Source organism: Nicotiana tomentosiformis, chromosome 8 (assembly GCF_000390325.3).
Source record: "Nicotiana tomentosiformis chromosome 8, ASM39032v3, whole genome shotgun sequence".
NCBI classification, from domain to species: domain Eukaryota; kingdom Viridiplantae; phylum Streptophyta; class Magnoliopsida; order Solanales; family Solanaceae; genus Nicotiana; species Nicotiana tomentosiformis.
In genome coordinates this window covers 115,321,672-115,349,316 of record NC_090819.1, presented here as the reverse complement: position 1 = coordinate 115,349,316, position 27,645 = coordinate 115,321,672, and the positions used below count along the sequence as shown (strand labels likewise).

The window sequence follows — 27,645 nt, the reverse complement described above, 5'->3', positions numbered from 1 at the left end:
TGAGTGGAGTTTCCACACATTGAAGGACTGATTGACTTCAGCAACGGTTCTGACACTCCCAGAGGGGACCGATGGTTATGCTATATATTATGACGCTTCGGGCATTGGATTGGATTGTGTACTGATACAACATGGTAAGGTTGTAGCTTATGCTTCTAGATAACTAAGAAAGCACTAGAAGAATTACCCAACCCGCGATTTAGAGTTAGCCACGGTGATTCATGCACTAAATATGTGGAGACTCTATTTGTATGACATTCATGTTGATATCTATACGGATCATAAGAGCCTTCAGTATGTCTTCAAGCAAAAAGAATTGAATTTACGTCAGAGGCGATGGTTGGAGCTACTAAAAGACTATGATGTTGATATTTTATACCATCCAGGGAAGGCGAATGTAGTAGCCGATGCCCTTAGCCGTAGATCAATGGGTAGCCTATCATATTTACAGCTAGAGAAAAGTGAGATTCATCAGCTAGCCAACTCGGGAGTTTGATTACTAGATTCAGGTGATACCAGAGTTATTATTCAGGACACATCAACATCCTCTTTAGTAACTGAAGTGAAGGAACGCTAGTATGAGGATCCTATGCTAGCTCATTACAAGGATACAACTCCTCAAAAGGAGAAGACACCATTCGAGACTATAGGAGATGGAGTCCTCAGATATCAAGGTTGATTATATGTTCCTAATGTGGCAGGGTTGCGCCGACAGGTTATGGGAGAAACTCACTATTCTCGTTATTCTATTCATCCCGGAGCGACGAAGATGTATCATGGTGGGACGAAATGAAGAAGGATATAGCAGAGTTTGTTGCTCAGTGCCCAAATTGTCAGCAGGTTAAGATTGAGCATTAGAAACCCGATGGATTATTGCAGCCTATAGTGATTCTGACCTCGAAATGGGAAGTAAATAATATGGATTTTATCAGAGGTTTACCTCATACCCAGCGTAAGTTAGCTTGTAGAGGCACAAATAACACCTATTAGGTTGTTGAAAATTTCTCCTATGAGGTTGTCTAGTGTTAAGCAAGCACCCTTTAGAGCGATCCAGGTAGCTTTTGGTGGCAGCTTAGTTCTCTAGATTACTTTGCAAGGCCATTTGATCAATCCTTTATTTATTGGAGCTCAAGTGGGAGAAACCTGTTTTGACTAAGTAAGTTCCTTCTCTGTTGTTGCCCCATTTAAGTCTGTCTCTTCTCTGGTTGGTGACTATGTTGTTATGTAGACTTCCAAGAAGTGAAGCCAGATCATTTATCTCCCAATCATTAAGATCCCTTCTTAGGTTTAGATTCCATGTGTGATCTTCCCTGTTTTGATCAATAGTAGAGTCTGGATTGGTTGCAATTAGGTAGTGGTGACATAATGGTTAAAAGAAAATAATTATCCATCCATATTTTTCATTAAAAATGGGAAGGATAATAAATTTTTTAAAAACATGTCAAATATGGATTAAGAACAATATTATCTACTTAGAAAATGGATAACTAATGGTTTTAACTTCTATATTTGTAAAGAGTCAATTTGGGGGTTTATCAAGTTTGAGAGACTAGGAATTCTCCCAAAAGTAATCATATTGAAGAAGCATCCATGTTATCCGCCGGTTAAACCGTTTTTTATCCGTATCAAATATGGATCGAGTTGGATAATTTTTCCGTATCAAAAATGGATCAAGTCGGATAATTTATCCGTTTTTTTCCTTACCCGTTTTCGACCCGCCCATATCCGACCCGCCCCGCCCGTTTGACACCCCTACAATTAGGAATAACACTCCACTTACAGACATCCCCAGGACTTCTTGAAGTGTCATGTCTTGCCTTAGTAGGTACCCTTCAACTCAATCATTGGTTCTACAAGATGCTAATGTTACTGTGGAATATCATCCATTATATATTCCATCCTCACGTTTACAAGTTTTTTATGTTGTATTTAGGGTAGTGAACTTTGATCCTCAGAAATAAAGACCCTGCTGGATATAACTCAAATACAATCGGAGTTCCCACTGGAAATTGTTTGCCATAAGATTCAGGACTAGTGATCCAGATTTATCTGCCGAAGTAACACATTCTCGTATGTAAAAATGATGATCGAAGCACTTAATATAGGTACTTGTATATATCTCTACAACGAATGTCACTTGGAGCTTCATATTAGCTGGGTTTAGAAAGTGACATTCGTTGTAGAGAATGGAAAATATCTGTATCACTCGATACTGCCTCTAGCTTCCAAAAGATCTCCTACCATATTAGCTTTCTTTAACCATTCAAAGTAATCCTATGGGTATATGAGAATGAGTGATCTTTTAGCTGACTTCGAATTTTAGCTTATGTGGCTTGAGAAATAGAAATTCTGTTGCTGGATATACTAGTGTCTGATGTTTTTCACTTTCCAGCAAGTTATATGGAAATGTGAGGCATATTTTGGTTGCAAAAATTTGTTTTTTGACTTTACTGCAATAGATGATTATATAGTTCGATGAACATTCTTGAAATTTACTCAATAATACTGAAAAATTATTCTTAAAACACAGCTCAATAGATACTGTTAAGACCTCAAAAATAATTCTGCAGGAGAACTAATTTTTCTTCAGCATGGCCTATCACCATAGTGCTTATGTAGTCTGTAATCTGTCAATGTGTTTGTTTTGTTAAATGGTTATCTAAAATGGAATCTCGGGGTAGTGGTGATCGACTTAAAAAAAAGGGCTGCCCGGTGCACTAAGCTCTCGCTATGCGCTGATCCGGGGAAGGGCCGAACCACTAGGGTTTAATGTACGCAGCCTTACCCTGCATTTCTGCAACAGGTTGTTTCCATGTTGATCGTCTCTACTTGAAATATTCATGGACTAGCTATATGCTTTTCAGCTTGTCAAGTAAGTCAGCAGGTATATATTAACAGGAAATAAGACTGTAAGAAGCAAATGTATGAGGTGTTTTATTTCAATAATAAATGTCAAAAGACAAAAAGAATTTCTTTATGTACAAAGAAAAGAATATACTCACTCAAATCCTTATATGATCGAAGGTGTATAATTCTGTCCCTCGTAGTTCCAACCGAAGCTTCAATTGTAGACATACTAAGCTTCTTTTACTTGTCTATAATCCAGTTTCAGAAACAGATTCAATTATTTTTGGAATCTTTAGGGGGTACGGAGTATGGCACTGTAGTACTTTTCTCTGCTAACCTACAATGGAATGACTATATTACATGTATGCATGTCGTTACACTAGTGCAACCTCTGCAGCTTTCTTAGGGTGCGGTCCTTCCCGAACCCTGCGTGAACGCGGGATGCCTTGTGCACCGGGCAGCCTCTTTTTTTTATATCGTTACACTAGTGCAACCTCTGTAGCTTTCTTAGAATGACTCTTTTTGATAAAATGTACATAGAGGTCTGTCCTGCTTGAGTCACACTCGGGAAGTGTAGCATTTCGACCTCCATCTGACATGTTTTTCACGAATTGCACTAGATTCCGCCAATTTTCTGGCTCAAACAACCGCTTGTTCATTCTCAAGAATGTGAATGCACTCAATCCATTTCCAGATTCTGATCTGCTTGTTGCCAAAACTTGAGAATATGCTCCTCCATCATACCTCTCTAGAGCATTTTCTCCAGCAAGTTCTACTTCAGCAGTTCTAGTTGCGTTTTTTACTTGTCGGACTAAGCCTTCTGGTGAGCAATTTGCACTCTGGGGCTGTTCACCATCTCTCATTTCCATACATGTAAAGTTAAATACAACACGATGTTTTGCGAACATATGTGCTATAGGTAGATAGCCATTTGTGTGTCTAGTATTATAGTATCCTGCTGTTAACTCCGCAGCATGTGATCTGGTATTGTAATGCCAATGAATTCCAGCTACCTTTCCAGATAGTTTAGCCCCAGTTCCTTGATATATACCCTCTGCTGCTGCTAGGATTCTGTCGCCGTGCTCCACTAGCTTTCCTGAATACCACTCTAGGAAGAACTGTCCATATTCACTGTTCCATGTTCCATCTCTTTGAAAAAATCCAGTATCTTCAGGAAATTGGTTGTACTGTCCTGAGTCATGAGGCCCTCCCTGGCCCCAGTCATCCTTTCCGGCTGCCTTGGCTGCTGCTGCTAGTGAAGCTCTCATGTACTGCATTGACAAAAAAGAAGTTAGTTTCTTTTCCAGCATTTGAAGGTCTTCCTAATGTTTTCTGAGACTACTCATGTAATCAACGAAATGAAGCCTTGGAACAACGGTAAGGTTGTCTCCCTTGCGTGAACGCGGAATGCTTCGTGCACTAGACTACTCATGTAATCAACAAGATTCTTTAATACTTCAATCCATAGATGCAAGTTGTTACCTTGTCATAGCACTGGAATTCTCCAATTCCAGGAAATCTCCAAGTACCATTGCTTTCCGGATAAGATGGATATCTTAGCTCCCCACAAGGACCCATTCCCACTTGAATTTCCTGTAGAAGAAAATAGAATGTCAATTTCAAGTTTTGCTACCAGGAAAATATAATAGCACTACTACTATTAAAATAAAAAAACAGCCCGGTGCACTTGGTGCACCCGTTATGCGCGGGGTCCGGGGAAGGGTCGGACTACAAAGGTCTATTGTACGCAGACTTGCCCTGCATTTATACGGGAGGCTGTTTCAAGCAAGCTCGAAACCGTAACCTCCTGGTCACATGACCACAACTTTACCGGTTACGCCGAAGTCTCATTTTCAATAGTAGTAATACAATTGAAGTGATAATATAACTATAGGGTATGTGATTGTAAAGCAGAAATCTTACCACTATGACGTCTCCCAAGTAATTGCTGAATCTTTCTCTGAAGCTCCTCATAAAGTCAGTATACACCTGAATAGGTGTTCTTCCTTTGAGTACTGGTAACTGATCACAACCTAAGGAAATATACTCGGGATTTCTCCGGCCTGATCTATCTGTGTAGACAAGGTCAGGATTCTTGCTGATTTCTTCAAGTACCCATGGAGGTAGAGGAATACTGCAAAATCCATAACAATTTTTAGTGACAGTTTGATTTCTCCCGGAACCACTTGAATTCTTCCCTTTAAAAGCAATAAACTATTACTTTAGATTACAACAACAACAACAATATATTCACTATAATCCCACGGGTCACGTCCGAGAAAGATAGTGTGTACGCTTTAGATTGCAGCAGAATATGTCTTTTGCCAAAGATTATAATTCTGTTTAACCATTTCAAAGCAAGGATTGAAAACTTGAAGAAACCTAGGGTGTCAAATGGGTGGGTGGGCTGATTTTGGGCGGGTCAAAATAGGTTGAGTTAATAAATAGGCGGGTCAATTGATCCACCCAAAAGTAGCTTGGGTTGAGATGGATTTGGTCTAAAATTTAGGTCATAGCACAACTCCTCATTGCCCCTCCCCTTTTCTCCTCCCGAGCCGAGGGTCTTCGGAAACAGCCTCACTGCCTTCTTAAAGGGGATTACGGCTTATCAATTTGGGCCAGAAATCAGCACAACTTTAGATGGGATAAAATGGTTTGCGTCAAGATGGGTTGAGTTCAATAAATGGGCGGGTCATTGGACGGGTCAAATGGGTTTGAGCTCAAATTGCCACCCCTAAAGAAAACTAAGATCTATATGTCTATTGGATATTTTGAGGAAAATATAATGGTCTATCCCCTCTAAAAGATTTATTAAAAAGTAGCAACATGACAGGAAGTGTCTAGCTGGTGTTATTATCTGGAATTATGAGGAACAGAAAGAGGTAAATTTCCTAGTTCATTAGAACTTAAACTAGATTATTCATGAATCTATACAAATAGCGGTGTATTGTTACATATTGTTATTTAACATGGGGGTTGAAGATTTACCATCGCTAATACTAGTGCAGCTTATTTATAAAGCTTAATTGAAATAGAGCAGAATATAGCTAGATCTTGATTATTTAAACATAAACAGCAAAAAAGAGAGTATGTATGTATGTATGTATATATAAATTATAAATACCTGCAAGAGTCTCCAACATTTCCTCCACACTGATGAAAAGACATAACAATCTGAAGTTTCAAGCCATGTTCTTTACACATCTTAATAAGTTCAGCATAACCTTCCCAGTTATATTTCAAAGGTCCATCTTTTTCAACCAAACCCCACCAAGCATCTACCATTACTCCTTCAACTCCAGCACTTTTCAAGGCCATTAAACTCACGTGCATCGCTCGTGGCTTGTTCAAGTTCCCTCCCATAGTCATTGTGTCAAGTGGTAGCATCACAAAAACAGGTACCTTTGTACTACTATTAATATTACTGTGAGTAGTTGTTAGGAAATGAAGTTTTTCCCTTTTCTCATTAACGATAACTCTCTCATAAGAGAGTTGAGCTTCTTGCATGGAATTCTTTGTTATGAGACGACAAGATGGCTTGGCTTGTGCATAAGAAACCATGCCTAAGAAATCATCAGGTGTTTTAACACCTTTGGTTTCTTTTATATTAATATTAATAAAAGAAGTTGATGAATGAAGTGTTAAAGTCATTTCTTGTATAGTTTTTGATAATAGAAAGATGTAGGAATGTGTTGTTTTTTATAATAGAAAATGTAGGATTGGGCTGATAATGGAAGATGTGTAGGAATGGATGCTGGATGTGTATTTATAAAGTAAGATCCCCAAAGGTACTGGTGGCTCTATTTGGGAAACTAAAAAATAAAGTGCAAAAGTTCAAAACTACTCAGCTAACTTTTTCAAAGTCTGTCCTCTACTTGACGTGGTGACACATACAACGCCCATTTTATATTCCTTTTTATTTAAAAAGTCAATAAAAATTCATTTCAATGTTTTTCCAATGTTTTCACATTTTATATCCAGTCAAAGATAGGCCATTTGCTGTTCTCTGAATATCACTTGCATTTGATACAGGAGGGAACTCATTGTGAAATTACTTTTTTTATTCTTCTGTTGAGAAGCAGTTATGAGAAATAACATCTTATTCTGATTGAGAACCGTCTAAAAGAATTTTTAAGCTATTAAATTAACCTATGATATGTGGAATTAGTTACATGAAAATAAAATACACAAATTATTATACAATATATTTAACTAATATTAATAGTGTAAAAGTTATTACAGTGCCCGACTCTATGTGACATGTCTGATATTTAGGTACTTTCCAATTTATCTGTACCTTCGTATTCCAGATCAGATTACAGTGTAATAATAGAAACATTAGAAAAACACGCGTTACTGGATAAACATGAACCAGATGTCCTTGTGTTGGCTGAGTCATCTCTTGTTTTGTGTTTTAACTTCTTATTGATTTTGGTGCATACTTCCAATTTGTCCTCAAAGCTATTCTATTGGGGTCCCTTGTTTTGAGTCAACGTTATTTTTACCAAGATTTTGGTATAAATTAAATATGCATGTATTAATTAATATCAATAACTAATACTGAGTAAATATAATTCCATATTTTATACCGGGATTAGTCTTAGAAAAGTAGCTTTGCAGTTCCCTCCCCTTTGACTCTTTTACGTGGGTGAGATAAAATTAGGAGGTGATTTTTCTTCATTTATTTAAATTTTAGTGTCGAAAGTTACCCTATACTTGTTAGAGGTAGCAAATACTTGATAGAATAGTTAAATAGCACATAAGTTGATCTAGATATCACCATTAGTGGTGGCAAAATGGATAAAAAACAGTTATCCATTCATATTATTCACTAAAAAATGGGTTGGACAGTGAACTTTTTGAAAATGGGTCGAATATGGATAAGATTCATAATATCCACGTAAAAAATGGATAATCAATGAATTTAACTTTTACATTTGCAAAAACTCATTGGAGGTTAAGTTTGGGAGATTAAAAATTCTCCTAAAAGTGATCATATTCAAGAAGCCATGTATAATATAAATATCCATATTATTTGTTGTTAACTCATTTTCTATATGTATTAAATATGGGTCGGATCAAATATTTTATTCGTTTTGTATTATTTGTTTTGACTCGCCCATATCCGAACCAACCGGTGTGTTTGACGCCCCTAATCACCATTATAAAAGAAAAATGTCAAGATGTATGAATACTCGTTAATTTGGTCTTCAAGAGTACAGTTCAGTAACAAAGAGGTCACAGTTCTTTGTCACTATTTGAATTGTAATGCGAGTTCAAACGCTAATTCACGTGTTCATACACTAATTTACGAGTTCAAATACTAATTTCCTAACACTTCAGTTGGATGTTTCATACACTTATGTGGAAACAAATCATGTCCATTACAAAAGTCAGAAACCAAATTAACATATGATTTGAGATAATTCATTTCTACTCCTTCTGAATGACATTAGAAGGGGAAAAAAGAAAGAAAGTTACTTCACTTGGGGAAGTCTGGTTTTCTTGCTCCTTTCCTTAAATTAAACGTAATTTGAGTGAGGATATCTAAGTTTACCCCTTCTTAATTATATTATCAGTCCTAACCAATACTGAGAAGAAGCTATTAAAATATAAGCACAATGTAAATAAAGAGGAACCAGCTTTAGGAAATGTTTTGACTCTAAAGATATTTTTTGCTAAAAGGGATTGCCATATACTTTTAAGATATTTCTACGACATTTTACTTCAAGATATTTCTCAAGTTTTAGTAACTTTTTGGATTGAGGAAAAAGGTGTATATGAAAACAATGTAACATAGTCATCAAAAGAATAGAGGGAAAATAATAGTAATGAAATTCCCTGGTTTTCCTTTTCCACTAAATTCTCAGCCATATTTGTGGTGATAATGAAGAAGTTGTTTTCTTTTGCCAAAATTATACAACCCCCACAAAACTTAGCCACCTTCTGTGTGTCTTTTTATAACTAATAAACAAGACTTGCTCTTCATATATACGTGGATAACCAAAACAAAAAATCTTCACTTTCCCTTATTTCCACTGGTTTTTTAAATGTACTTTATTTCAGGATAAGTATTAAAAAAATGAAGGGTCCATTGAAGAAGCTGAAGCATGTGGTTGTGAATCAAGTCTTTGCTTTCCTTTTCTTGGAATTAATTTTCTCAAGAATCATTACAAATGGACCGTCGTTGCCACGATGAAGTTGTCTCCACGTGATCTATAGATTATGGGTGCGAGTCGTGATAAACTGTCTACATCACACCCCTTAAGGTGCAGCCAAGGACGACTCAATAAGATTGGAGGCCTAAAGCAAAAATTTAATTGGAGGCCTTTGTTGAAACAAAACCTTCATATATATATATATATATTATTTGAAATTTATTTTTTTTAACTTTTCGAGATGTAAAGTTATTAATAATTTCTTTTATAAACCATTTAATCACTCTTAAGATATTGTTGATCTTAGGAAATAAAACCAGATTCAGTAAGTTGATAACTTGATATCAAAATAATTACTGTATTTGATTTTCCAATATACTTGCAATGCGTGAAATCTTCAGAGAAAAAAAAATTAAGAATGTGCTATTGTGCAATATAGCTTATTCAATAGTATTCTTCAACTCTTGTTTTATATTAAAAAAATATTTTTTTTATGGAATAATATAGCTTATCGAAAACTTGAACTTTTGTAGAAACCAAAAAAGAAAATATAAGAGTGTAGTACTAGTTTTCTGATGAGAAATATAAAAAATAAAAAAAAAGATTTGGACTATTAGAGATATTAAAATAGAGATTCCAAAAGTTTATTAAATATTTTCTAGTGAGAAACATAAAATAATAATAATAATAATAATAATGTAGGTATTTCACTAATGATATCATAAAATGTAAATAAAGCAAAATTTTATATTTAAGGGTTTAGTGGAGTAACAAAAGCGGCTATATCATTAACAAACTAAAAAGTTATCTTTACTTTTTATAAAAGATTTTACTTTGCTATTTTGAAATACTCAATATTTTTAAAAATAAATTAACGTATAAATCTATTATTGATAAAAATTGGGCTCCATCTCCGAGGATTGTGGTGGGATGAATATGATTAACCTGCTTTAATAAGATATTTCAGGTTTGAACCATATGGATAATATCATGTTAGAGTGCATTTTCCTTTTTACTAGGCCTTAGGCGGTGCAAATTCAAATTAGTCAAAGCTTTAATTAGGGGTGTCAATGAATATTTAAAAACTGACTAAACTGATCGAACCATACTGTACTGAACCGATTTTTAGGTTTCTTTTAATAAAACCGTAGGTTTTTATATAAATCTATAATTGTACTGATAATTAGGGTAGGTTTTTTATTTTATGAAAATAAATCGAAAAAATACCGAACCGTACCGAATAAATTTACATGTGAAAAATATATTTATATAATAAGTTTAAAATTAATAAAGCATTAAATTTTTCCTTGGGTCTTGGAATTATGAAAACAATTACAAGCCAACAAGTAATTAAACTCAAAATCCTAATTCCTAAACCTATTATGCTACTCCTATTGAAACTAAATTATTTTCAGCAATTCACTAGCAAGGCACAAGGTATTGTAGCGATTATGAGTAGCAAACTACAATGTATTAAATATTATTTCCTTTCGTATGATTTAGATTTATCTTTTTGAATATTTAATCTTTTATAGATTTTACTCTTGAGTCCTAGTCTCAGTCCCAGTCCCAGCTTGGTTAATATCTTTCCACTCGTGTGATTTATATTTTTTTTATATTAATTTGCTTAGTTTCTTTTACGTTGTTATAGAATAGTTGGTGGATCTGTACTTTAGCCATCTTTCATATTTTCTTAATTCATCACCCTTTAAAATGTAAAAATGTCTCAAGAGTTTTGCTAAGTCCTATAAAAATACGTATGTTATTGCATTCTACTTCTACTAGTGACTTTTACATGATACTTAAAAAATATACGAAAAATTAACCGAACCGTACCGATACTAAAGAGAAACCGATATGATTAGGACGGTTTCAAAAAGTCCAATTTTGATTATATATAATAGAATAACTAAAAGATTGGCATGGTACAAATTTTACAAAATAATCGAGCGAACCGAACCATTGACACCCCTAGCTTCAATGCAAATACCGAATACAGAATTTTAAAAAAAATAGAATTTGGGGCCGAAAGCAATTGCTTTAGTTGCTTGACCCTTTAGCCGCCCCGGGTGCGACCCTTCTTTGGAACCTACATGAATGTAAGATACTTAGTGCACTGAGATGCCCTTATTTAAAAATCATTTCAAATCAGAGACAACTAGTCTTGTTGATCCACAATTACACATTGTTGATTAGTTCTCAAAGCAAAAGCTTCTTGATTTGAATAATACAAACTTTAGAACGTTGCCGTGATGGCTGGACTGAAATTTTGGATTTTTCCATGTTCGCACTAAATAATTTAAGTATGTGAAAGAGTTGCTTTGCAAAGAAGAAAATAACTTCTCATAGATGGACTATGAAATGCTTAGTATTATATTTACTTATCAAAGAAAATAATTATAATATTTATTTTAAAAATTAAAAAAATTATACTTCCTCTGTCCCAATATACTCGATATACTTCCCCTTTTAGTCTATCTTAGAAAGAACGATAATTTAACTTTATAATTCTCAAGATTTCTTGCACCAAACATATCGAAGGAAAAAAAAAGAACAAAAATTTTGAACAAAACACCAGCATTTATTGTTTATTTATATTATTCTTTTAATAAATAAAGTCTCATTTTGCAACAATGATCAGGGTCATGGGATTCTGTTTGGATGGACAATATTTGTACCACTCCACGAATTTATGAAACAAACATAAATATAGATTTTAATTTCATTGATTGAGAAGTTTTTTTTGTTTTATTTCCTTTTTCTCTTCTTCGTTTCATTGAAGCCAAAACACGAGGAAAACAAGCATACTGCATCTTATTTTCCATCTTTGACTTTTGGCTCACAACGACTCCTATTACTTTGAGGTGTTTAGACACAACACACAACTGTATAATTACGGGTTATACTATAATTTTTTTAGGAAGAATTAACCCAGGAAAAAGAACAATTAAATACTCCTATAACTAACAGTTTAACGTGCAATTTGAAGAAGATCATAGCTAAAAATATTTGACTTGTTCTACCTTAAAATGGGGGATGAATTACCTTAAGTAATCACCGGTTCACCACCCAACTGCTTAAATAAAAATAATACGGCGAATATATAATATTTATATAATTCATGTATAATATGTGTTTAATCATATATAATTGTTGTACAGTTTATACATATCGGTTGGAAAAAGTAAATAGTTAATCCGGACGAATATTTGTATAGAGATTAATACCTATTTTTGTCTCATTTATGGGTAGTTCCACCATAAATCAGTGGCCGATGGCATAACAGTAATTTCGTTAGTATTTGTTTTTCTAGTGGTGAGCACCTTCCACTTTCAACCAAGAGGTTGTGAGTTCGAGTCACCCCAAGAGCAAGGTGAGGAGTTCTTGGAGGGAGGGAGCCGAGAGTCTATCGAAAACAGCCTCTCTACCCCAGGGTAGGGGTAATGTCTGCGTACACCCTACCCTCCCCAGACCCCATTAGTGGAATTATACTGGATTGTTGTTGTTGTTGTTGTTGTCGCTTTTCTATTTCGCGACCTAGATGAATTTATTTGTTTATTTTTATTTTTTTCGACTAGGACGCCTATTAACACCCTCTCAAACGAGAGTATTTTTCGATCAAAAAGTTAGATCAGATTGGGCCAATACTCACGGTTCAAACTTTGATGAACTTGCTTCGATCATCCGAACATGGACGGAGCTAGAATATGGAATACAAATTCGGTTGAACTTGAACTGAATAATGTCACGACCCAAAATATTACATGTCATGATGGCGCCTATTCCAATACTAGGCAAGCCGACAATCTCAATAAACCACCATATCTTTTGAGTTGAAAAACAAAATATTTAAATTTAGCGAAAGAAAATCTCACAAATACAGATATAAAACACTCCCAAAATCCGGTGTCAGTGAGTACATGAGCATCTAATATAAATACAGAATCTGACTGATAAACATTGTCTGAAAATATAAAACAGTACAATAACTGAAAGAAAGAAAGACAAGGTCAGTGTACTCCAGGCAGCTACCTTGACAGTCTCCAATTGATAGCACTCTGAGATCTAACAGTCGCCGTATCCGAAAGCACTTGGATCTGCACACGAGGTACAGAGTGTAGAATGAGTACAAGCAACTCAATAAGTAACAAGACTAACCTCTGCGCTGAAAGTAGTGACGAGCTTCGCATGCAGGTACAGTCCAGTATAAATAATGGTACAGAAATGTAGGCATGCTTTCAAGTTCAACAGTAAAACTCACCACAAGTGAAATAGATCATTGCTGCATGATATGAGGAATATGACATCTCGGTAGAAAAGACCTCATGTAAATACTGGTCACAAATTATTCGGTCACTCGGTACTGTTTATGGCCAATCCAACCCAGGGATATTCCTTCCCGTATATATATACACATCGAATAACAGTCAGTATCTCAGCACAGTACAAGGCCAATCCAACCCTGGGAAACTTATTCCCAAATATAAATGATACGGACAAGATCTATGTCCAGGTAAATTCATCACAATATAAATAAGTAAGGCAAGTTCATGCCCTGAAAAAATCCATCCTGAATATATATAATCATCTACGCTCACTAGGGGTGTGTACAGACTCCGGAGGGGATCTTTCAGCCCAAGTGTGATATAAAGCTGATATGGCCTACTGCAGGCGGGCAGTCCCGATCCGTATAATAATAAAGCCTATAAGGCCTGTTACAGGCGGACAGTCCCGATCCATAAAATAGCAAAGTATATAAGTCTTGTTGCAGGCGGGCAACCCCGATCCATATAATAGTAAAGCCTATAAGGCCTGCTGCAGGCGGGCATCCCCGATCTATATAATAATAACGTATAAAGCCATCATGGCCTGCTGCAGGCGGGCAACCCCGTTCCATATAGTAATCATATATGTAAAGCCAATATGGTCTGCTGTGGCGCACAACTCGATCCCATAGATATCCTCACAGTGGACGAATATGATTGAGTGTGAAATATATATTTTTGAAACAATTAATTCAATAGCAACACGACCCCATGGGTCCCAAAATATTGGCACGTAGCCTAAACATGATCTTTAATAAATGTCTCAACTCAATTTCCCTAACACGTGAAAAATGTTTAGATAATAACACGATTCTTTAATTTTTACAACTTCACAGAATTTATTCAAGTCACAATTTCAATGGTGCACGTCCACACGCTCGTCAACTATCGTATGCGTCACCTCCAAACAATTCATATAACACAAATTCGGGGATTCATACCCTCAGAACCAAGTTTAGAAGTGTTACTTACCTCAAATCGTGTAATTCTTTATTCCGCTATGCCTTTACCTTGTGAATTGGCCTCCAAACGCCTCGAATCTATTCACAATTAATTCGATTTAGTCAATAAAATTTATTGGAATTAATTCCATAATAAAATACTAATTTTCCAACAAAATCTGAAATTTAGCTCAAAAATCGCCCATGGGACCCATCTCTTGGAACCCGACAGAAGTTACAAAATCCAAAAGCCCATTCAACCACGATTTTACCCATTCCAATTTTACAAAAAACCGATCTCAAATCGACCCTCAAATCTTCAATTTAAACCAAGAGGATTTTCTAAATTTTTTAACTTAATTCACCAATTAAATATTAAAAACAACTATGGATTCGGGTAATTTAACCAATATTGAGTTAAGAACACTTACCCTATTATTTTCTATTAAAATCTCCCAACAATCGCCTCAATCTAAGCTCCAAATCGGCAAAAATAAAAAATGGGACAAAGTCCCATTTTCAGAACTTAAACTCTCTCCCAGTCATTTTCTCTATGCGATCGCGGACTTTTCCACGCGATCGCGAAGTTCACTCTGACAGGCCTACGCGAACGCGGTTGAATCCACGTGAACGCGGATCACTGATGCACAAACCTATGCGATCGCGGACTGATCCGCGCGATCGCGAAGAGCAACTTTGCGTGACCCCCTGTTGCCTCACTTCCTCTTCACGAACGCGGCTTTGCCCACGCGTTCGCGGTGCGTTTTCTCTTCCCAGCTACGCGATCACGATTCTCTCCACGCGATCGCATAGAACAAAAACTCAGCATCCCCAATTAACCCTACGCGATCGCGTAGAAGGAAACCGGACAGTGTACCAGAAAAACTTCAGCAAAACTCCAAGTCCAAAATTTGATCTGTTAACCATCTGAAACACACCCGAGGCCCCCGGGACCTCATCCAAATATACCAACAAGTCCTAAAATATGATACGAACTTAGTCGAACCCTCAAATCACCTCAAACATCGCTAAAACCACGAATCATACCCAAATTTAAGCCTAATGAACTTTAAAATTTTAAATTTCTACAAACAACGCCGGAACCTATCAAATCAAGTCCGATTGACCTCAAATTTTGCACACAAGTCATAAATGACATAACAGAGGTATTTTAATTTTCAGAATCGGATTCCGACCCCGATATCAAAAAGTCAACATCCGGTCAAACTTCCCAAAAATTCGACTTTCGCCATTTCAAGCCTAATTCCATTACGGACCTCCAAATAATTTTTCGGACGTGCTCCTAAGTCCAAAATCACCATACAGAGCTATTGTAATCATCAGAATTCAAATGCGAGGTCGTTTACACATAAATTAACATTCGGTTAACTTTTCCCACTTAAGTTTTCAGTTATGCGACTAAGTGTCTCATATCACCCCGAAATCCTTCCGGACCAGAACCAACTAACCCGGTAAGTCATAAAATAAATATAAAGCATAAATTGAGCAGTAAATAGGGAAATAAAGTTATAATAATCAAAACGACCGGCCGGGTCGTTACATTCTCCCCCACTTAAACATACGTTCGTCCTCTAACGTGCCAAGAGTTGTTTCCAAGCCACCAAATTACTATTCCATCTTACCACGCACGAACCCGGGGGTGAGCCCACGTCATCCTATTCTATATAGGCCTGACAACACAATACAACTGAAAATCATTAATTTAACCTTAGCCCATAAACCTAGAACCCAAATTTCCAACATCCAAAATTCTTTTCAAGACACGAATCCCATATCTACATATTGTATAAGTCTGAACAAGATGTATCAAGCCATAACCATAACCCCAGATATAATCACATAACATACTACGCAACTCGCATGCTCACAACACCATTTTCGATCACAATAACTACTCCAAAGTAACTCGGTAATAGTATTAAACTCTATATCAAACAAAACCTGATAGTACCCATTCTAGGTCCAATGGCCTTATTTTATTAAACACAACTATCCCATTGACATGCCACACCCATACAACTCAATATATAACTACGCAACCTCGTACCCAAAATGGAAGATGTCTCAAAGTAGAGAATCGTATTGTAAGTCCAACAAGCACCAACACCACTGTAATGTTATAAGATCATTATACATAGTAGAAACATGACACACAAATTTAATAACAGTATCCACCTCTTCTAGAGCTCACATTAACATCACTCACATGGGCAACTCACGTGCTATAGTATCAATATCTGGACCCGCACGGACAACTCACGTGCCAATAATATAATCCGCCTAGCATGGTCACATGCCTATAATCCAAGTATATCATACAGGAGCAATCGAATGAGTACACATGAACTATCGTAACTGATCACAACTCCAGCACTCGAATGGCTATCACATCCTTTATGCACGATCATTTCACTAGAAATATTTCCATAGTTCCTCCGTGCCACATATTAATAACTCGTATATAAATTTTTGAATCAGTTAGAACCCTTTCGAAAGTCATCTACTCTGCTCAAACCTATATTGCTCCGCCCCAAACGGGCCGAAAGATACAAGCCCCCATTAGCACAACAACCCCCAAAGAAGTAGCCCTATCTTAATACCACCAATCAAATTTATACTCCATGCGTACTACATACTTCAAATAATAATGTAATCATCTCACGATATTTTCATAAAGCGCAATATAACATGCATTTAAGAAATTTCTCTTACTCAATTCATCCCCGATCTCAACCTCTACAAGTCATAACTAATCCACAAGTGTACCTCGGAATGAAACCAATATCGCACATAATCGTGCAATCAAATCATAGATAGCAGACTTCAATGAAAGATTAACTCTAGTCTCTAGTCCCCTAATAATTAACACACACAACCGATACACACGGTCCTTAATTACAGTATCGCCCACCGACGTAGATACATAAACAGATGAAACTAAGGACTCACGGGGCATATCCAGATAATGAATAAAATATGATGAAATATACGAATATATGGAACCAGAGTCAAATAATATAGATGCCTCCATGTGGCACACTGAGACAATACCCGCGATCACTGCATCTTAAGCAACAACATCTGGTCTGGCAGGAAAAGCATAGAATTGGGCCTGACCGCCACCTGATCGGCCTTCCCCTCTTGAGCGACCCCTAGCTGACTGAACCCCACCCCGAGCTGGTTGGGCGGGTGGTAGAGCAACTGGTGCAGATGTAGTAGCCTGACTCCTCTGTTGAACTGGACCTCGCGTATGGCGGGGACAATATTTCCTCACATGACCCAGCTCTCCACACTCATAACACTCCATCTCGAAGAATGGTGGCGAGTTTTGAGGCGGACCTCAGGAACAAGAATAACTACCAGAAGGACCTGGTACATATGATCCCTGAACCGATGGTGCACGGGGCATAATCGGGGCTGGAAGTGCACTGAGAGATGAATAACCTTGATGAGAACTGTATGAACCATGGCTGGATGACGCACTACGGTGAACTGGATGACCCGTCTGAGCATGTCTGTAAGGACGACCCCTGCTGTGGTAGGACTCCCCTCCCGAAGGTACCCCACCAGAACCGCCCGAACCTCGAGGCCTCTTGCCTCCCTCTCACCATGCTCCTGGCTACGGACCACCTCTATCTGCCGAACAATGTAAACCACCTCATCAAAAGTGGCACCAGATACTCTCTCCCTAGTCCTAAGCAACCGCAGCTGATATGTGAAGCCATCAATGAACCTCTTAATCCTCTCCCTATTTGTGGGAACCAACCAAAATGCGTGACGAGCCAACTCATAGAATCTTATCTCGTACTGCGTCACAGACATGCCATCCTGACGTAACTGTTAAAACTGTTTGCGCAGCTCCTCTTTGCGCGACTGCGGCACAAACTTCTCCAAAAAGAGAACGGAAAACTTCTGCCATGTAATTGGCACTGCACCGACTGGCATGTGCCTCTCATAAGCCTCCCACCATCTTAAGGCAGTCCCAAAAAACTGAAAAGTGGTGAACGAGACCCCATTGGTCTCCAAAATACCCGCTGTCCGAAGCATCCACTGGCACTTATCTAGAAATCCCTGAGCATCCTCTAACTCAGCACCGCTAAATAATGGAGGTCGAAGCCTCCCAAATCTCTCAAGTCTCCTCTGCTCATCATCTGCCATAACGGGGACTACCGGGGCCTGAGCAGCTACAACTGGCTGGGCTGGTAGTACCTCTGGTATCTTAAGTCCCTGCACTACCTGATCTGGAGTACGGGCAACAGGGGTATGAGTACCTCCCCGGCCTGAGAAGTGGCAGGTGCGGCCTGAGCCGAAACCACCTGAGCAAGACCAATGCAAACTGTTAATATTTGGGCCAAGTATCCTGAAGGCCTAAAATCACAATGGGTATAGTTGGTTCCTGAGCTGGTCCCGCCGGCTCAACTACATTTGGAATCTACTCCTGAGTTGGAGCAACTGGTGGTGCTACAGGTGCTACTCCAACTGTTGCACGAGATACACCTCGACCTCTACCTCGGCCCCAGCCTCTACCACGGCCCCGACCTTTCGCGGCCCTAACTGGTGGCACTGGCGGCTGACCGTCCGATTTAGTGGTACGTATTCTCACCATCTGTAAGAGAATAGAACAACATAATTTTAGTTTCCGGAATCAACAAGTTCGCACGACCGAATACAATAAAATGATATTTTCCTAAGGGTTCGGCAGCCTCTTGAAGATAAGTACAGACGTCTCCGTACCGATCCGCATGACTCTACTAAACCTGCTCATGACTCGTGAGACTTATGTAACCTAGGTTCTGATACCAACTTGTCACGACCCAAAATCTCACCTGTCGTGATCACGCATATCTCAATACTAGGCAAGCCAACAATCTCAATAAACCACCATATCTTTTGAGTTGGAAAACAAAATATTTAAATTTAGCGAAAGAAAATCTCACAAATACAAATTTAAAATACTCTCAAAATCCAGTGTCACTAAGTACATGAGCATCTAATATAAATACAGAGTCTGACTAATAAACACTGTCTGAAAATATAGAACAGTACAATAACTGAAAGAAAGAGAGACAAGGTCAGCGGACTCCAGGTAGCTACCTTGATAGTCTCTATCTGATAGCACTCTGAGATCTAACAGTCGCCGTATCCAAAAGCACCTAAATCTGCACACGAGGTGTAGAGTGTAGTATGAGTACAACCAACTCAATAAGTAACAAGACTAACCTCTGGGCTGAAAGTAGTGACGAGCTTCGAATGCAGGTACAGTCCAGTATAAATAATGGTATAAAAATATAGGCATGCTTTCAAGTTCAACAGTAAAACTCACCACAAGTGAAATAGATCATTACTGCATGATATAAGGAATATGACATCTCGGTAGAAAAGACCTCATATAAATACTGGTCACAAATTATTTGATCACTCGGTACTGTTTATGGTCAATCCAGCCCAGGGATATTCCGTCTCATATATATATACACATCGACTAACAGTCAGTATCTCAGCACAATATAAGGCCAATCCAACCCTGAAAAATTTATTCCCAAATGTAAATGATACATACAAGATCCATGTTCAGGTAAATTCATCACAATATAAATAAGTAAGGCAAGTACATGCCCTGAGAAAATCCATTCCGAGTATATATAATCATCTACGCTCACTGGGGATGTGTACAGACTCCGGAGGGGCTCCTTCAGCCCAAACGTGATATAAAGCCGATATGGCCTATTGCAGGCGGGCAGTCCTGATCCGTATAATAATAAAGCCTAAAAGGCCTGCTGCAGGCGGGCATCCCCGATCCATAAAATACCAAAGCCTATAAGTCCTGCTGCAGGCGGGCAACCCTGATTCATATAATAGTAAAGCCTATAAGGCCTGCTGCAGGCGGGCAGCCCCGATCCATATAATAATAACGTATAAAGCCATCATGGCCTGCTGCAGGCGGGCAGCCCCATTCTATATAGTAATCATATATGTAAAGCCAATATGGTCTACTGCGGCGCGGAACTCGATCCCATAGATATCCTCACAATGGACGAATATGACTGAGTGTGAAATGTATATTTTTGAAATAATTAATTCAACAGCAACACGACCCCATGGGTCCCAAAATATTAGCACGTAGCCTAAACATGATCTTTAATAAAAGCCTCAACTTAATTTCCCTAACACGTGAAAAATGTTCAGATAATAACACCATTCTTTATTTTTTACAACTTCATAGGATTTATTCAAGTCATAATTTCAATGGTGCACGTCCACACGCTCGTCAACTATCATGTGCGTCATCTCCAAACAATTCATATAACACAAATTTGGGGATTCATACCCTTAGAACCAAGTTTAGAAGTGTTACTTACCTCAAATCGTGTAATTCTTTATTCCGCTATGCCTTTGCCTCGTGAATTGGCCTCCAAACGTGTCGAATCTAGCCACAATTAATTCGATTCAGTCAATAAAATTTATTGAAATTAATTCCATAAGAAAATACGAATTTTCCAACAAAATCCGAAATTTAGCTCAAAAATCGCCCGTGGGGACCATGTCTCGGAACCCGACAAAAGTTACAAAATCCGAAAATCCATTCAACCACGAGTCTACTCATACCAATTTTACCAGAATCCGACCTCAACTCGATCCTCAAATCTTCAATTTAAAACAAGAGAGTTTTCTAAATTTTTCAACTTAATTCACCCATTAAATGTTAAAAACAATCATGGATTCAGGTAATTTAACCAATATTGAGTTAAGAATACTTACCCCATTATTTTCTCTGCAAATCTCCCAAAAATCGCCTCAATCCGAGCTCCAAATCGCTTAAACTCTCTGCCTAGTCATGTGGTCTATGCGATCGCGGACAACCACACGCGATCGCGAAGCACAAACTTTCACTGCGCAGAAAAGACCCTACGCGATCGCGGACTTTTTCACGCGATCGCGAAGCTCACTCTCACAAGCCTACGCGAATGCGGTTGAATCCACGCGAACGCGGATCACTGATGCACAAACCTACTCGATCGCGAACTTATCTGCACCATCGCGAAGAGCAACTTTGCATGACCCCCTGTTGCCTCACTTCCTCTTCACAAACATGGCTTTGCCTACGCGTTCGCGATATGTTCTCTCTTCCCAGCTATGCAATCGCATAGAATAAAAACTCAGGAACCCCAATTAACCCTACGCGATCGCGGATCTTTCCACGCGATCGCGTAGAAGGAAACCAGACAGTGTATCTGAAAAACTTCAGCAAAACTCCAAGTCCAAAATTCGATCTGTTAACCATCCGAAACTCACCCGAGGCCCCCCGGGACCTCAGCCAAATCTACCAACAAGTCTTAAAACATGATATGAACTTAATCGAACCCTCAAGCATAATGAACTTTGAAATTTTAAATTTCTACAAACATTGCCGGAACCTATCAAATCAAGTCCGATTGATCTCAAATTTTGCACACAAGTCATAAATGACATAATGGAGGTATTTTAATTTTCAGAATTGGATTTCGACCCCGATAACAAAAAGTCAACCCCCCGGTCAAACTTTTCAAAAAATCGACTTTCGCCATTTCAAGCCTAATTCCATTAGGACCTCCAAATAATTTTTCGAACGCGCTCTTAAGTCCAAAATCACTATACGGAGCTATTGGAATCATCAGAATTCAAATTCGAGGTCGTTTATACATAAGTCAATATCCGATTAATTTTTCTAACTTAAGTTTTCAATTATGAGACTAAGTGTCTCATTTCACCCCGAAATCCTTCCGGACCCGAACCAACTAACGCGGTAAGTCATAAAATAATTATAAAGTATAAATTGTACAGTAAATGGGGGAACAGTATTATAATACTCAATACGACCGGCCGGGTCGTTACAAATAATTTTGGTCCAAACACATAAGTAGGTCATACACCCATATATCTTAGCAATATCTAAAATAAAAAGAATTTATTTCACACTTAGATATTAATATCAAGGAACACTTAATATCAAGAATTTATTTTAATAATACTAGTCTTAGGGTACGCGCTTTGCACGTGTAACTATATCGTGAGTATATAATTTTTACAAAAATAGGTAGCTATATTAAATAATTTATTTGAGTTATTGAACAAAAATTAACGAAAAAGATCTAAGCTCCTAAAAAATATAAATATTGTGCCAATTTAGCTAGTTCAATAAATAAAAAAATTCTGTCTTACATATGCATTATTGTAATTTCTTAGGACATATGTGGATATCTAATGAACAATCTTGTTATTTTTGTTACCTAATAGGAAAAACAAATAACAAGTTAAACTATAACATAATTAATTTTGCTCTATTTGTTTTATCTTTTTAACCATCAATGCTCTTCTATGAAAATAAATTTATGTACCTTAAGAGTTTTATCAATTTAAAAAATAATTTTATTTATATGACGATTTTATAAAAGAAATAAATTGATTATTTTGCTAATTACTCCCTCCTTTCTAGTTTATGTGAATCTTTTCGCTTTTCAATAGTTAATTTAAAAAATCTTTGAAGCTAAATTGGATTAGATTAATTCGATATTTTAAAGTAAAAATTTAGATATTTAAAAACTATACGAGAAATACGATTAAGTTGCAATATTTTCATGTCAATATGATGAAAACAATATCTAAAAATTTTGGTCAAAGTTTATATATTTTGAATCTTGAAAAACTAAAAGGTTTTATATAAACTGAAGTTGATGGAGTAATTCATTCAGAGACTTAATTATTTATTCTCAATATTACAAAAATAATTTTATTTTTTTCACATTGGGGTTTAGTACTTTTACAGTAATATAACAAATATAATAATTTTTGAACTCCTTTCCTACACGAATAATATTTTCTCTTTATTAATTTTTTGTAGTATAATATTTGAAATCTATATTCGTGCATTGTGCGTGTATCCTATCTTGATGAATAAAATATTATATTAAACATGAGTTATAAAATAACAATTCAAACTCTTGAAATTGAAGAATATTGATTATGCTTCCTTTTTAGTTTCAGCAAAAAACACATAGCCTTTGAAAATTTAAGAGTTTTCTAGTAAAAACATTTAGTGCTTATTTTTATTTATAGTGGTTATTTTGTTTCGTTTACCTTTTTTTGGAGTATCCATTTGTAACTCTGTTTGCTCTAAGTTTTTCTGTCTAGCTTTATTTTTATCTCTATCTATTCATATTATTTTATGGATAAGATGATTGAAACAATAATCTTTTTTAATTATTGAAAAACAAACCTGCACGATTAATATGTACTTCGAACAGTTGAGATTGCATTCTTTGCAATATTAGTTTTTTGCTTTTGAGTTAGTTGCGTTACTAAAATTAATCGTTATATTTCTTTAACGAAGACCAAAGACTCCTAACCCTAAAATGAGTCCTTAGTGGTTAAAAAATGGAGTGAGGAAGATTGAAAAGAGTTTTGGAAAAAAAAATTTCCTTCTCTTGATAGGGAAAATATTTTCCTCCAATTGGAGGAAAATGAATTCATGAGAAAAATATTTTCCAAAATATTTAAACCAACCAAACATAAATAAATTAAAAAAATATTTTCCGGAAATTATTTTACTTCATGCTAAACACACCCTTAGTGGAAATTGGAAGGCATTGAACATTGTCGGTGAATAGGTATTGTTTTGTCAAACATAAAAACATGAAACACAAACAAAGGGTACAAGATTTGTTTAATCTTCAATTGCGGGGAAAATACCAAATGTCACAGCTATTTAATGAATTGATAGATTTGGTCTTTTTTGGCTTTCGTTTTTAGCCTATGTACCTCCTATTTCTGCATAGTCATCATTTGTGGAGGGGATTAAACCTTATCCCCTCCTACTGTATCATGTTGAAATTCCTTTTTTTATATAGAATTGAAAAGTTTTAAGAGGAAAATTTTGAACCTCATATTTTCCCCTTAAAAATACTTAAAAGAGCAGGAGTCAAATGAAAATTAATCATTTGACTTCTTAGATAATTTAATACTCTAAATTTATGTGACACTTTTTATTTTTTAACAACAACAATAACAACAAACCTAGTAAAATCTCACATGTGGGGTCTGAGAAGAGTAGTGTGTACGTAATCCTTACCCCTAACTTGGGAAAGTAGAGAGACTGTTTTCGGTAGACTCTCGACTCAGAAAAGGTACAAAGATAAAGAGGATAAAAAGGCTTAGAAAAGATGAAAATAAGCAAGCAACAATACCGGCAAAACAATCAGAAAACTAAAGCTTAAGAATCAATATGTAATAACAGAAATCTGAGAACAAGAAATACAAGACTAACACTAAGTAAGTGCACCAAAACTACTAGAACGCACAAGGTAACACTCAGCTGTACCTTTAAAAAGGGACCCCAAACCAAAAGTATAACATGAAAAAAGTTGAAGCTCAATTTTCAAATATTAGCAAGTGGAGAACAAGAAAAGTTCAAACTCATAAAGAAATAGCCTCATGCTTAATAACTCCAATTTTTCCTTGTTCATTTTAGTAATTTCCATTCCTTTGTTATAGAACTTTCATTCATCATTCCCACTACTTAATTTATAAATTATTCAAAAAATCATTCCGAATTTTCTTGTGAAATCTACTACTCCAATTAACAAGGAACACTAAGTCACTAACTATAGGATTATGAAACATTAAAAACATTAATACATTTGTAATTAACATGGATAAAATGCATATCATTTCATGAGGGAAGGAGGGGGATTGACGTAAATTAAGGATACAAAGCTGAGTCAGATGTTTTTGTACTGATTCTTATTTCTCTATCAAAAATAGTGACTTCAGAATCCATATATTATTTTAAAAATCAAGTGGGATCAACCTCACTGTCAAAATCGCTGTGTGGTTCTGAATCAAATCTTTTGGAAGTGATGAGAAAAAGTTTTCTTTTGCCTGCTATCTTTAGTTTCCAAGTTCATAAAACAAGATTAGGAACTCACTAGATCCTACCTGTGATACTGCAGTTCAAATTGTGACCTCTTCACCATCAAATTTTCCTAAAGATCAGTATATTGTATACCGTGAAAATGGTCTCAGAATATGAGTGAATTAGAAAACAACACGTGTCAAAAATATCAATCAACAGTGATTCAATCATGTTCACATCGGATACAAATTTGTGGCCGGATAAAAAATAATTCAAGATATGCCCGTTACATAAACATTAGAGAAGACCCCAAAATTCCTTCCGTCTATATCTTTATTAGGCTTTATTGCCTTTTATTACCTTTTATTTTAACATTAATATTGTTAATCACTGGGGCATAATTGGTAGGTCATACACCCCATAGCTCTAGTATAAATAAATAGTTCCTTTCTATTGTAACGGGAAAAAAAGACGAATAGCAAAAGACTAGTACTCTTTCTCTCATTCTCTTAAGTTTTATATAAGCGTATTCGAGGTTTTCCAATTATTATGATCCCGGTGGGAATATTCCAAAGCTCAGGCTTGTTTCTTCTTCAATTATCTTTATTCATTTTATTTGCACTTTTGTATAGGAAAAAATACAACATGACACGTGACCGCTTAAAGGAAGGACACGTGGAACACGAGATGAAGATGGTCACCGAACATAGCTATTCCACTTGTCACCGGAAGGAATAACGATCATAAAAGAAGTATTAAATGCTTTGTGCCCGGTAATATTCAATGCGGAATATTTTGCAGTACTAAGGATAATGGCCCGTAACAAGGAATTCAGCATTTATGCCTAACGTTACATCTTCATCAATGGCCCTCATAATTGACATTAAAGAAGGGCATGATCCTAGGACTTCCTTCCCTAGTTGTAGTTATAAATAGGGAGCTTAGTTATCATTGTAAGGGAAGAAATTTTCTAGCTAACTTATACTACATTCTATACAGCGTTTGAATACAATTTTATTCTCTCGCTTTTGATCTTATCATTGTTATGCCCAAGAACCCTGTTCCCGGACTCATCAGCTCTGCCGTTCCATTTACATTCTAAAGCTAAGTATTTTATATTTCATCAGCTATTTCGTTACTTTTTGGATCAAATTAATTCACTTGTCTAGAAACCACGAACAAATTCAACTGTACCATTTTATGGGTAAACAGTTTGGCGCCCACCGTGGGGCCTAGACAGCCATGCAGTTAAATTGACCTTGCCTTTTTACTAACGTGTTTGATTATTTTATCTTAGCAAAAGTCACAAAAAGAAATGAAAAATAACACTGTTAACGGCACACACAACCCTGAAATTCAATGAGAGCAACCTCATTTCGAGGATTCAATCAGTGACACTCGCAATGAGGGGAATGATGCCACACCAGTACATGACGGACAGTACCCTTGACAGGTTCGGGAGAGGACTCCTGATGATGCTGATAAGGAGCATGGAGCGGATGCAGTGAGGGTCTTGCAAGAGCAACAGACAATTATTCAAGGCCATCTCACGCGACAGGATCAGGTTATGACGAAACTAAAGTAGGCGCTATCAGGTGCTTCAAATTGTGCGAACAGGCGAGATCTAATTCCTTCCGAGGTTCCTGCAAACCAAACGACGTAGAGAGTCGACAATAACACTCCCAGGGGTGAAGTTGGCTCCGATAGGGCTAGGGGAGTAGATCCGGCCTCAACAACGATAATGATCCGTTCAAGGAGGATCTTTTGCGGTTCATGAAGGAAGTAAACGCCCGCATGGATCAAATCCCGAGCGCGCCACCTGTATTGAAGAGTTTGAACTCGAAGAAGTATATTCAGTTACCGTACAAGCCGAGTGCGGCCCCGGAATTGATCCTGAAGCGGTTCAAAATGCCCGAGGTGCCAAAGTATGACGGAACTTCAAATCCACAGGAGCACATTACCACTTACACAACAGCAGTTAAAGGAAATGATTTGGCTCCTCACAAAATTAAGTCCGTGTTGCTGAAGAAATTTGGTGAGACTCTCACGAGGGGAGCTTTAACATGGTATTCACTATTGCCCGAGCATTCCATAAATTCCTTTGAGCTGCTCAAGGATTCTTTCATCAAGGCTCATGCCGGTGCCAGAAAGGTACAGGCCTGAAAGGCCGACATATTTAGGATCGCACAGGGAGAATCCGAGTTATTACGAGAGTTCGTTACCCGGTTCCAGAAGGAAAGTATGTTGCTAACGGTAGTTCTGGATGAATGGGCAGCTGAAGCATTCATCAAAGGTTTAAATCCGCGAAGTTCGGACGCTTCTCGAAAGTTGAAGTAAAATATGTTCGAGTTTCAAGCGACGACTTGGGCGGATGTCCACAACCGGTACGAGTAAAAATAAGGATCGAAGACAATCAAGTTGACTTTCCATCGTCGACCAAAGGACGGAAGAAGAATAGAGAAAGA

At 37.0% G+C, this 27,645-nt stretch overlaps 1 protein-coding gene across 1 annotated transcript; it reads right to left on the bottom strand.

Annotated features, from left to right (window-relative positions):
• Positions 1 to 2,910: 2,910 nt before the first annotated feature.
• LOC104096625 (beta-amylase 3, chloroplastic-like) lies at positions 2,911 to 6,596 on the bottom strand. The gene is made up of 4 exons (XM_009603025.4): positions 5,972 to 6,596; positions 4,771 to 4,981; positions 4,330 to 4,440; positions 2,911 to 4,118 (listed from the first exon to the last, which is right to left on the bottom strand). The coding sequence occupies exons 1-4, from the start codon at positions 6,496 to 6,498 to the stop codon at positions 3,327 to 3,329; spliced, it is 1,641 nt and encodes a 546-aa protein (XP_009601320.1). The 5' UTR covers positions 6,499 to 6,596; the 3' UTR covers positions 2,911 to 3,326.
• Positions 6,597 to 27,645: the final 21,049 nt, after the last annotated feature.

Bases quoted from the DNA above. Each gene is read 5' to 3' on its own strand.
- LOC104096625 (XM_009603025.4), bottom strand. From the start codon at position 6,498: ATGACTTTAACACTTCATTCATCAACTTCTTTTATTAATATTAATATA. The intron at 4,982-5,971 runs GTATTTATAATT...TGGATTTTGCAG, and splicing joins AATGTTGGAGACTCTTGCAG to TATTCCTCTACCTCCATGGG. The intron at 4,119-4,329 runs GTAACAACTTGC...TTGTCAATGCAG, and splicing joins AATTCCAGTGCTATGACAAG to TACATGAGAGCTTCACTAGC.